The sequence below is a fragment of the Malaclemys terrapin genome, chromosome 10 (assembly GCF_027887155.1).
Source record: "Malaclemys terrapin pileata isolate rMalTer1 chromosome 10, rMalTer1.hap1, whole genome shotgun sequence".
NCBI classification, from domain to species: Eukaryota; Metazoa; Chordata; order Testudines; family Emydidae; genus Malaclemys; species Malaclemys terrapin.
The window spans coordinates 18,539,387-18,551,856 of NC_071514.1; the positions used below are offsets into that span (position 1 = coordinate 18,539,387).

Below are 12,470 nucleotides of genomic sequence, written 5' to 3' on the forward strand. Positions count from 1 at the left end.
AAACCTCAGTCACCCTGATATCTGCTGGGTGAGCAATACAGCAGTGCACAGACAATCCAGGAAGTTTTTGGGAAGTGTAGGGGACAATTTCCTGGTGCAAGTGCTGAAGGTACCAAATAGGGACAGAGCTCTTCTTGACCTGCTGCTCACAAACAGGGAAGAATTAGTAGGGGAAGCAAAAGTGGATGGGAATCTGGGAGGCAGTGACCATGAGATGGTCAAGTTCAGGATCTTGACACAAGTAAGAAAGGAGAGCAGTAGAATACAGACCCTGGACTTCAGAAAAGCAGACTTTGACTCCCTCAGGGAACTGATGGGCAGGATCCCCTAAGAGAATAACATGAGGGGGAAAGGAGTCCAGGAGAGCTGGCTGTGTTTTAAAGAATCCTTATTGAGGTTGCAGGAACAAACCATCCCGATGTGAAGTAAATATGGCAGGCGACCAGCTTGGCTTAACAGTGAAATCCTTGCTGATCTTAAAAAAGAAGCTTACAAGAAGTGGAAGATTGGACAAATGACCAGGGAGGAGTATAAAAATATTGCTCAGGCATGCAGGAGTGAAATCAGGAAGGCCAAATCGCACTTGGAGTTGCAGCTAGCAAGAGATGTTAAGAGTAACAAGAAGGGTTTCTTCAGGTATGTTAGCAACAAGAAGGTGGTCAAGGAAAGTGTGGGCCCCTTACTGAATGAGGGAGGCAACCTAGTGACAGAGGATGTGGAAAAAGCTAGTATAATCAATGCTTTTTTTGCCTCTGTCTTCACGAAGAAGGTCAGCTCCCAGACTACTGCACTGGGCAGCACAGCATGGAGAGGAGGTGACCAGCCCTCTTTGGAGAAAGAAGTGGTTCAGGACTATTTAGAAAAGCTGGACGAGCACAAGTCCATGGGGCCAGATGCACTGCATCCGAGGGTGCTAAAGGAGTTGGCGGATGTGATTGCATGGCGATCAGGGGAGGTCCCGGATGACTGGGAAAAGGCTAATGTAGTGCCCATCTTTAAAAAAGGGAAGGAGGAGGATCTGGGGAACTACAGGCCAGTCAGCCTCACCTCAGTCCCTGGAAAAATCATGGAGCAGGTCCTCAAGGAATCAATTCTGAAGCACTTAGAGGAGAGGAAAGTGATCAGGAACAATCACCATGGATTCATCAAGGGCAAGTCATGCTTACTAACCTAATTGCCTTCTATGACGAGATAACTGGCTCTGTGGCTGAGGGGAAAGCAGTGGACGTGTTATTCCTTGACTTTAGCAAAGCTTTTGATACGGTCTCCCACAGTATTCTTCCTGGCAAGTTAAAGAAATATGGGCTGGATGAATGGACTATAAGGTGGATAGAAAGCTGGCTAGGTCATCGGGCTCAATGGGTAGTGATCAATGGCTCCATGTCTAGTTGGCAGCTGGTATCTAGCAGAGTGCCCCAAGGGTCGGTCCCAGGGCCTATTTTGTTCAGTATCTTCACTAATGATCTGGAGGATGGCATGGACTGCACCCTCAGCAAGTTTGCAGATGACACTACACTGGGAGGAGTTGTAGATACGCTGGAGGATAGGGATGGGATATAGAGGGACCTAGACAAATCAGAGGATTGGGCGAAAAGAAATCTGATGAAGTTCAACAAGGACAAGTGCAGAGTCCTGCACTTAAGATGGAAGAATCTCTTGCACTGCTACAGACTATGGACTGAATGGCTAGGCATCAGTTCTGCAGAAAAGGACCTAGAGGTTATGAAGCTGGATATGAGTCGACAGTGTGCCCTTGTTGCCAAGAAGGCTAATGGCATTTTGGGCTGTATAAGTAGGGGCATTGCCAGCAGATCGAGGGACGTGATCATTCCCCTCTATCCAACATTGGTGAGGCCTCATCTGGAGTACTGTGTCCAGTTTTGGGCCCCACACTCCAATTTTTCCACATTCTTCTTGTAAAGAGTCCAGCGGAGGGTAACAAAAATGATTAAGGGGGCTGGAGCATATAACTTATGAGGAGAGGCTGAGGGAACTGGGATTATTTAGTCTGCAAAAGAGAAGAGTGGGGGGGGGGGTTGATAGCTGCTTTCAACTACCTGAAAGGGGGTTCCAAAGAGGATGGATCTAGACTGTTCGCAGTGGTACCAGATGACAGAACAAGGAGTAATGGTCTCAAGTTGCAGTGGGGGAGGTTTAGGTTGGATATTAGGAAAAACTTTTTCACTAGAAGGGTGGTGAAGCACTGGAATGGGTTACCTAGTGAGGTGGTGGAATCTCCTTCCTTAGAGGTTTTTAAGGTCAGGCTTGACAAAGCCCTGGCTGGGATGATTTAGTTGGGGGGTTGGACTAGATGACCTCCTGAGGTCCCTTCCACCCCTGAGATTCTATGATTCTATGAACATGGGTTTCTAAAAGAAAGAATACATTAGTAGAGCAAACTGCAGTGTGGAAGAGCATTAAGTTGTTTTCACTAACTATATGCTTTAGTATTCATCCAAAATCTTCACTGACTATATGCTTAAATATTCAGCCAAGGAGTTTAAAAGAAATCCAGCAGAACCTAATAAGGCGACATTATTTCTCAGGCAATGTTTTGTAAAAGCTTATTTTTCAAAGCTAAACCACCATAGATAATTTTGTGGCACAGAGACTAATTTTGCAACTGTCGCAGTGTATGCACAGTGCACAATTTAAATCCAGCTGAATTTAAAGATATCAACCAAATGACAAAATCTAATGCAAAGCATCTTTTCCACTTAATCTGTATCTTTCCCTGCATTAGTCAGATTTAAAAAAAAAAGCCCTATCATGTCAAAATTGCTTCCAGAGGTGTCTGTATTAGGCAGACTAAAAGGAAGTCAAAGCAAAACATTTAAAGTCTGCGTAACATTGTAACATCATCCATCTTCTCTGAGATTCATGTTATTTTTTCTTTTCTATTCTTTTTTTTTTTTTTAAGGCTGCTGAGAAAAAGAACAGAGACCTGGAGGAGAAAGTCAGAACACTAAGGACAGATGTTGAAGAGAGCAAACAGAGACAGAACAGCCTTAAAACCGAATTAAAGAATTTTTTAGACGTACTAGATGGGAAGATAGATGAACTACATGACTTCCGACAAGGACTGTCTAAACTGGGAGTTGACAACTAGACGGCAACAGTTTTTTGTAATCTAGGGTCTGAATGTTTGGTGTTTTGTTGATCCCAAATGTGTATTTTACAAAATTTGACTAGAATGTTCCACTTGTTGGCATTGTTTCTGTACATACAGGCTGAAATTTGCTGTGTTTTTTCAAACCAGTTGTGCTGCTCACTGAATTCTGTTGAGAAGAGAAATGATTTATATGGCTGCTCTGGGTTTGTGAAGAGGTGGAGGATTCTGTCTCAGGAATCTGGAACTAGATCTACCTTATATGATTATGCAGTTAGTTGTTGCAGGGAAATTTATATCTTTCTTAAGGGCTGTTGCAACCATAGAAACAGAAAACAAGTATTTTCTAGTCCTGACTCTCAATACTCCTAGCAACATGAATTTTATTTCTTTTGTTGAGTGGAGTGGAGTGAAGATTAGAGGGGGCTCCTGCCGTGTGTAAATCAGTTGGGTAAAATGTGTCTGAGTTGAGCTACAGTCAAGTGTAGCGAATCCCTCTAAGTAAACATTAAGATCCTTAGGAACAAATCAATAAAGCCTAATTCACAGAAAGAAACCAACTGATTTTATACTTGTGTGACCTCTGTAAATGTATGTGCACATACAGCACATAATCTGCTGCAAAATTGCAGTCAGTCTCAGCTCTTGTACTTCAAATAAATCGTACAACAGCTGATGAGAACTTGTCTCATTTAACAAGAGCATCTTTTTCCTCAGCCCTAGTGTTTAAATTCGTATAATTAAGTTAATCTTTACATCTTTGGGGAAAAAAAAACACTCTCTTCCTGGGACCAGATATACAGCAATAGGGATAGGTTATTGTTTCACATATAGGTCTGGGTACTCTAATTATCTCTATAACTTAATAACTGCTGTGAACATCCACTGAAGTGATTTCAGAGAAGTTAATCTAAAAAACATTAGTTCATTTCACAGAACCGCTGGGGATGGTTTTGTACAAATGCAAGTTTCTGTTCAAGAGACATTCAGGGCTGAGGTAGCATGAAAGCAAAACCCTTTTCTTTGAAGTGTATGTTCCGATCTCATGACATATTAGAAACCAAATTGCCCATTTAGAATGACAAGAAGAAAGGCATTGCAGAAACACATTGTAACTTGTATTTGATTATTCAGCAGCTCTAAACACATTCTGAGTAAAGCAAGAGAATGCTTGGTATTCCAGGACCATGAGAATAAGAAGCAAGCTTACTTAACTGCAGTTGGTGACATAAACAGCAACACTGGTCCAGAATACAGTCTAACTCTGCTTTTGTCTCCATAACAACCTTCAGGGGCTATTTTTTTTTTTTTTTTTTTTTAAAGAACTGTTAGGGAATAGCCTGCTCTGAAGTTATTCTGAAATCCCATGCAAATAGAATTTGGGCAAGCTGTTCTGTTTATGTCTGATACATTGATGGTATTGCCTCTTTTTTTAATCTGGCAAAGGCTTCTGAAGTGTGAAATTAATGTATTCCAACAGGACGGAATAGAGTGGCCATGTCACAACATTCATTTCACATATTACAAATTAGATTTCTAATTCTTAATAAAGCTATAATCAAGGGGGTTTTGGTCATTTAAATAATGTAAGTGAAGAGTACATTGAATACTTTTGCACACAGATATAATAATCCAGATGCTGGAAGTCTGTAGAGATACTCTATCTGCAATAGTTCTTTAATTTTAGATTGCATCTACCACTGAAGTATTGTCTATCTAGCCTTGCCTTTTTTGTATGTGTGCTTTGTAATCCTTTTATACAACTGATATTATGAAGCTGGACTATTTCGGTATATGATGGTCTTTATAAAAATTGTTGTAGAGTGCCAGTATTAAAAAAATAAATAAATAAAAATCAGGTACTTGGAAACATAATATAGAATGTAGGGATGTGAAAATAAGCTTTCGCCAGTGCAGATATCCAAGTGTTACATAATGTGGGGTTAGATAATGTGATCCAACTACTCAAAATTGAAAATGACAAAGGAAACAGAGTGTATTTTCTGAACAAATAATTTCAGTATTTAGTTTGCATCTAATATAGTTCACTTTGAATAAAGAATCATCAAAAAGGCAGATGACCTACTTCTCCTCTACTCCCATTCTACCTTTAAGGTTAGCGGCAGCAACTGGGAAGCAAGGAAGTAAAACAATTGTCTGTCACAAACAGTATAAATTGCCAGGCTCCCTACTCTATTTCCCATTAATGTTTTTACCTCCTTCATACTGAGAGCCTTGCTCAATCTTCTGTTTCTTGTCTTTCTCTTTTTTTCCCTACTAGCGAGTCTTAGGGCTTGTCAGAATGAGAGAGTTGTATTGGTTTAACTTAAGGTGTGATTTTTAAAAGTATGTAGTTAAATAGGTGCAAAGGGCTGTGCAAAAACTCTTATTTTGGTTTAATCTTTGAACAATCTCTGTTCTCTCTCCTGTAGTCAGGACCCCAGTGTTCATGTTCCTTCCTTCTTTGGCAGGTGTATTCAGTTCTTACGTGGTTGAGGCTCAGACATTCTGGCTGCCTCCATCCTTCACAGGATTGACAGCCTTGTCTAATTAATTTCTGCACTCCCTTTTTCCTGTAACAAAATGTAAACACTGGGTCCTGGGATTCAGGGCCCTATTTGTTACCTGTAAGGATTATGCAAATTGGTCTTCTCTCACCTTTGCCACTCTGTCTTCTTTTAGAAATTAGAGGAGATTATAAATGTTGCAGGCTCCCAGTCCACAGGAAGTTAATACCTCCGTCTCTTGGATACCTACAGGCATTTCTTCCTTGAATCTTGATCCCTACTGGACAGGTTCTTTCATTAAGAGTGGCTGATATGTACCTATGTCACAGGGCTGCTGTGAGGGTAAATCCATGTTGGTAAAGCACATTGAGTTCCTAGCATGAAAAATGATATCATTGCAAAATATTTTATAATTGAAGCTCTGTCGCAGCCCATCAATCACCTTGCAATGCCAGATATGTGAACCTTATTAGCTCCTCAGGGACTTGGTGTGGTACAAAAAACTCTCCTCTCTTCCCTTCCTCCCACAAACTGTGAGTGCAGGGTCTTAGGAAACCAAGCATTCTCTTTGTGGGCAATTCTCAGGTAGTACTAAGGATCTAGCTTTCATCTGAAGAAGTGGGCTGTAGTCCACGAAAGCTTATGCTCTAATACATTTGTTAGTCTCTAAGGTGCCACAAGTACTCCTGTGCTTTATGTTTTCTCTAGTCCACCTTCATGCTTCTGTAGGTACTAGGAATCCAAACCCTCTATTTCTGCAGTAACAACTGCTGAACTTTCCCTCAAGCTGTAGTTGGTTTCGCCCTTTCCTGTTCTTCAGTATCAGGTTTTCCCTCCATTTTCTGCTGTTTCATTTCTGCCATGCTGTCTAAGAGCTCAGTGGCCTTCCTGCCATAAAGGGACCTCCTTAGCTATTAAGCCTGTTTGGTCACCATAAGAGACTTGTCCGTGGTCCTTAATCCATTATCTGGTGTCCTTTCAGTGCCTGCCTGCCTCAGACAGGAATACATTGCCCAGTCAGTCTTGCATTCTGGCTTCCTTTCACACACACACACACACACAGCCACTCCTGCTCTCCCTGATTCTCAGCTCAGTCCAGCTTCTAAGCATCCCTTCCAGTCCTTTGTCCCCATGCTCAAGTTTGTTTGGGGGAAGGATGATTCTGTGACACTGCTCCTGCAGAATGAACACTTCATGATATGTGAGGGTGACTTCCTGCATGGGAAACCTGACCAGTGATTCTTATTCAGAGCCCCCTAAATCTGGAGGCTGCCCTCTGCTGGAAAATATTTCTAGTCAGGGTGCAAGGTGGATATTTTGGAGAGACTCCCTGATCACAACAATGCAGCCTTCCCTCATGTTTTTTTTGTTTGTTTTTTCCAAAATGTTTGCATCTTGGGAATGGGGTCTGTTTGACAGAGGCCTAGTCATATCTCAATTATGCCCACTGAGTATTGTGTATTATATAAAGTTGCAGTGGAAATATGTGAGGTCTCTAAGATGGTGATCTCTGCTGATTCCATGACCTCTCCTTTTTATGCCGTTTATAAGAAAGTGTTACTTAATGCTGCTATTTTTTTTTTAACCAAGGCTGTGCCATTAGTGCTGGCCCATCTCTCCTGATTTTGATATCTGCAAAGCTCAGGCCTCTCCATAAATAGCAAAGTTACTGTCTACCTCAGTGATGCACTTTTTGATTGCTGAGCTGCATATGGGGATAGCCATGGCAGGTCAAACATGTTTGACTCAAGGGGTGAATCCTGCTCAAACTGAATAGATGTTTGTACCCCCGCCCCTCCAGGGCTCTAGTTTGTTCCAGGAAGATCCCAAGGTGACCACAGAGGGATCAGAGTCCAAATAGTCCTGAAAGCACTAATTTCAGCCTCCATACCTCAGTCTGCAGATTTGTTTTTGCTTATTAATAATGGTTTACAAACACGAATTTTCAGCACCCCTCTGATGTCGGTTAGTTCTCACTTTGCATTAGGTCTACGCTGGAGACATATATGGATTTCCCCATGCAAGCTTGTACTCACTCTTAGCTCGGAAGATGTAAAGATTCTGTTTGTGACATAGGTTTCTCCCCTAAAGTGGCTAAAGGCAGGAAACCTCCTACCTCAATCACTTGATCTTGTATTTGGAGTGTCTTGTTAATAGCCTCTTGTGCTCAGCACTCTGAGTGCGAGTGGCTGTCATTTTCACTTCCGGAGGTCCTGTGGAGAGTACCTTCGCATCAGACCCCTTTCCTGTTAGGTTTTTGTTTATGAAGCATTTGATTTGTAGACTTGACTGTCAGAACGATATTTCATCATCAGGAATGGCCTTCTGTTTAAAGATGGTATATTGGCCTCCTTTGAGACCTGGGGAAAGAGTCTTTCTTTTGTTTTCTGCCATAGTAGCCTTTTTAATTGGTATCTCCTTTGCCAAGTGATGAATCAGTGAGTTCACTGGAATAGAGCTGCCTTGTCTGTAAGGATGTCAGATTTTCTCTCTCACTTTCAGTTTCTTATCATTCAAAATTTCCTATGTTTCTTAATACTCTTACTCCAGCTACTCCTATGCCCAGAAAACAGTCTGGAGATAGTCGCTGTGTTTTATGTAGCCTGGGTAATGCCTTTTGATTGTGTTTAAAAAATATATATATATATTTGATTCCATGTCTAAAATTTAGAATGAAGCTTCTAAAGCCACCATTGCTCATTGGATTAAAGGCAATATGAAGAGTTTTTACAGTTCTTCACTGCTGTGTGTCTGTGAAATATTGCCATTATTTATGAAGAGAGAGGACCTAAGCATTAACTGCTGTACTGTATTGTGACTGCTGCTTGCCTTATACTCATTCCTTTATTGCTCAATACCAAAGCTGATCTGGGTCAGCAGTCTCTTTGTTGGATTGAGGTTCACTCACTCAGCAGATGGGCTTAAAAAATATTTATTAAGGCAAAACACTGAGTAGTGATCAATTACGAGTCGGAAGCCCATCAGGACAATCTCATCATTCCATATGATCTCTCCACCCCCATCAGTACAGGCTTAGTGTTTGTTCACACCAATCTTTTATAGCTTTTTAGTTACTTTATCTTTTCTTATTCTCACAAACATGATTGCTCTGCAGTTTCTTACACATGCGCAGCCCTAAACATGATGATTCTGCAATTTCTTACATATGCACAGTTCTATTTATGCTTACACAGTTAAATGTTATCAGAACAGACTCTTAAAATCCACAGCAGGCTTCTGTCAGGCCTAAATATGCCTTTGCTCCCAACACTCTTGGCTGATAGTCAAGGTAAGCCCATGTCTGCCTTTTCACACTGCTATACAAGTTGCACTTATGGAATCTTACTGGATGGAAGGAGGACTGCACAGTAATGTAAAATTGTTTACTAGTAATTCTTTTCATTGTACACATTCTCTCCATCCACCCTGCTTTCCTGGCTTTTTGCCCTCATGACTGTTTACTGTCTTCACTATTCAGGGAAAACTGATGGAACCTGCCTACTTATTCTCAGAGCCCTGTGTTCCATGATTCACAGCTGTGGATTTTTTTCCTTAGCTACAGAATTGTGCTTCAGAATTCAAGCTCTTTTTTTTCTTTAAACTGTTTCTAGCCCTTATGGTTGCAAAAGTCTTGAAACCAGGAATGATTTATAAACTGATGCCATATTGTCTTCCTGAGTCTGCAGACAACCTGAAACAAAAGCTCTCCGGGGGCTGAACTGCCCCATTCGTCTCACTGAGTTGTTATTGCTGAATTCTAAAGATGACCATTTAAATGTTAACATTAACGGTTCCATTGCTGACTGTTTTAGCAGAAATGTCAACTAACGTGATCTTCCCACAATCCCAGACAAGTCTTCCGTACCTACTTATGGGCCCAAAGTCACAGTTATCCCCTACTCAATTGCCAAAACCTCCAACTTTGCCCCTGTTTCTGTGATGCAGTTATGAGTTATAAATACAAATATCTTTAGCATATCAAAAAACTAAATGTGAGGACAGAGTAAAATAAACTGAATTTAATATCCACACAAAAATAACATTGGGGGGTTACTGTACTGATTGAATAGTACATTTTCACAATTAGTAAAAAAAAAAATGCAGATAAAAAATTTAAATGAAGCTGCTACTAAATTTGTAGTCTGCTACAACAGAAATCATGCAGGGTAATTTAGATCCAGCTTCCCAGGGAAGAACACTAGGCTTTTCTTATACTAGTTGTGTTCGCAATTATTTTTGCCTCTGCTTCCTAGTAGGTGTGGCTGTTGTAGAATCTTCTTATAGGCATGATGTAGAGGCTGTAACACACAAAACTACCGCAAAGGAACTTTCTCTTTTTGAATTGTTAAACAATCAACTAAAACAAGTGTCAATCACACAGCAATAGCAAGTCACAAGCTATTGATCCAGATGCACCTTAAAATGGAGAGAACCACCATTAACTGATACAGAAATGAATTGCGCATTTGCGGAGTCTTGCAACTTGAGGCTTTTGTCCATATTTTGTATTCCTTTTAGGATATAAATTTGACAGTTATGTGAAAAGTTTGCATGTCTTAAATATCGTACTCTGTATTCAGTAACAACATACCTTGAGTGAAATATACAGTAAGGAATGTATTGCAGAATTTTAAGAACGTTTTCTCCCCAAACCCCTGTGTTCTTTTGCAGGCTGAGGAATAGGACTGATGCTGCTAGATTAAGAAATATTTGCTTATGTAATTGGGATTTTTTGAGATGTCTAAACAATTTGACTTTCTACTGTGCTTTGTGTTAGCACTAGTTTTTGAAAAACTGTTTAAACTAAGAATACTTTCAAATGACGGTGCCTATGCATCCAAAAAATTTTAATGCTTTTGAAATATTGTTTTTCCCCTTCTGGTCACTTAGTTAATTAAATTCTGATGGCACATAAAACCTAGGCACTCAAGAGAAAATCTATCTGCTGTTGTATTTTCTGTTTTTACCACTGGTCAGCAATAATTATTTTAGCCATATACCAGCCAAGAAGACTGATGCTGAAAAAGAATTGTGAACAGGTCTGCTAAATGTACAGCACATTAATCAACTGGTGTGGGCTGAAAGTGGAGATATGCTCAATAAAAAAAAGTATCTTGCAGCATTTACATGTTTTTTTACTTTATTTGCCTAATAGTGACAAATACATAATCTACTATAAAACTCATCTGTACTATAGAGCACATCATTTTTTAACTCAAATTTAAATATAGCCCTTACTTGTAGTTAACAATTATGGGAGTGTTTTTAGTGTGGTCTACTATACCAAAATATTTAGAACTATGATGAGTCTTTCGAAATAAAGATAAACACACAACCTGTTTTTACTGTTTCAAGTAAGGTTTAGTGAATGACTGACAATTCTATCGATATACAACTGTGGGAAAACACTGCAATGCTTTAAATGTGTATTTTTATCCTGATTTAATATATGATTAATTGAGCTGAAGTGTTTACTACAGTTTGTTGTAAAAATGTCTCTGACCTCGTCATTCTGTCTACTGTGAACAAGTACTTTTTAAAATCAAAGGTAAATGGTAAATGTGAACATCTGGACTCTCTCCTAGTAGCAGTCAATGCCAGTTTTTATATATTAAAATTGATTTTTCTTTATGAACTTATAACTTTGTGGTTTTTATCTGATTTTATTGTATCATATACATTTTGCTTTCTGTAAAAAAAAAAATATATATAGTTTAAGTAAAAAAAAAAATCTCCCGTCTATCATTAACTTATAATAATGAGCGTCCTTTATCTCAGTTGCATAATCTTGTCATTAAGAATTTAAACTCAGGGAAGCTTTTCATTGAAAATAAGAGCTTGATTTGGATTTATGCATCTGTACATCTCTGCAAGGAATTACACGGTGGTACGTTTCTGCTCCATAAGATGACATGGTGGTAAAAACACCTATCTACACCACAACTTCTACCATTGTTACCTCCAGTGGAGTTGCACCACTGGTGAATTACGGCTATAAAGTACTCTAGAGCAGATGAAGGGGTAAGACCCTGATTCTGCAAACTCTTACATTCTTGCTTAATTTTACTATGACTAGTCCCACTGAAATCAGTAAAATTAAGCAGGTGTATACATGTATGTAGGACTGGGTCCTAAATGTATGCGTTAAACTTGAAAAACAGCAGCTAGAAATCTTTCTATATTGCCCTGATCCTACAGACACATATGCTTAAAGCTAAACCCATATGTAGGTACTTGCAGGATTGGGACCTTGCTCAGTATGAGAAAAGGCCTTTCTTTAGAGGAAGACTTTTAAGAACTGTCTTCAGGTTCTTATTTTCCATGGATTCCCACTAGCAAAAAAAAAAAAAAAAAAAAGCTACACGTAATGTTCACAACTGATAGAGCATCCCCTGGTGGCAAGCAGAGAAGCTCTGCATTTCTCTTTGAAGATGCAGACAAGGACTCAAAAATAACTTTCTATTTTGAAATTAGAACTATTTTGGATAAACATATGACAATTGTTAATAGTCCCCTGTTTTGACATAGTCTTTTCTGAATCTCTCCATTACACCTGACAGGGTCTTTACTGACTCTAAGCATCATTAGTTTGGGGATAACCCCAATTGGAGAAACATGTCTCTGTATACCTTTAGTATATACATACTGATACTTTCAACATTTGATCTCATTTGCACCAACGCTGCTTCACTTTTAAAATATTCTTGTACCAACATAGTCTTCCCAACTAGAATTAATGAGTTTGTAAGAAGAGGGTTTTTTTAAATATATAAAGTTCAATGTGGCTTCTTATTACAAGTTACAAGCTCTCAAATTGTCCTTTTTATGACCTATACATAAAACTCTACACTTGA

The 12,470-nt window shown here is 39.5% G+C and overlaps 1 protein-coding gene across 3 annotated transcripts in view; it reads left to right on the forward strand.

Moving 5' to 3' along the window:
* HOMER2 (homer scaffold protein 2) overlaps positions 1 to 11,251 on the forward strand; it is a 113,471-nt gene extending 102,220 nt beyond the window's left edge. For all 3 annotated transcript variants that reach the window (XM_054041928.1, XM_054041927.1, XM_054041929.1), the window contains one exon: positions 2,921 to 11,251. In XM_054041928.1, the coding sequence (XP_053897903.1) occupies positions 2,921 to 3,109 (189 nt within the window). In that variant the 3' untranslated portion in view covers positions 3,110 to 11,251. The remainder of the gene's footprint in view (positions 1 to 2,920) is intronic.
* The last annotated feature ends 1,219 nt before the right edge of the window (positions 11,252 to 12,470 follow it).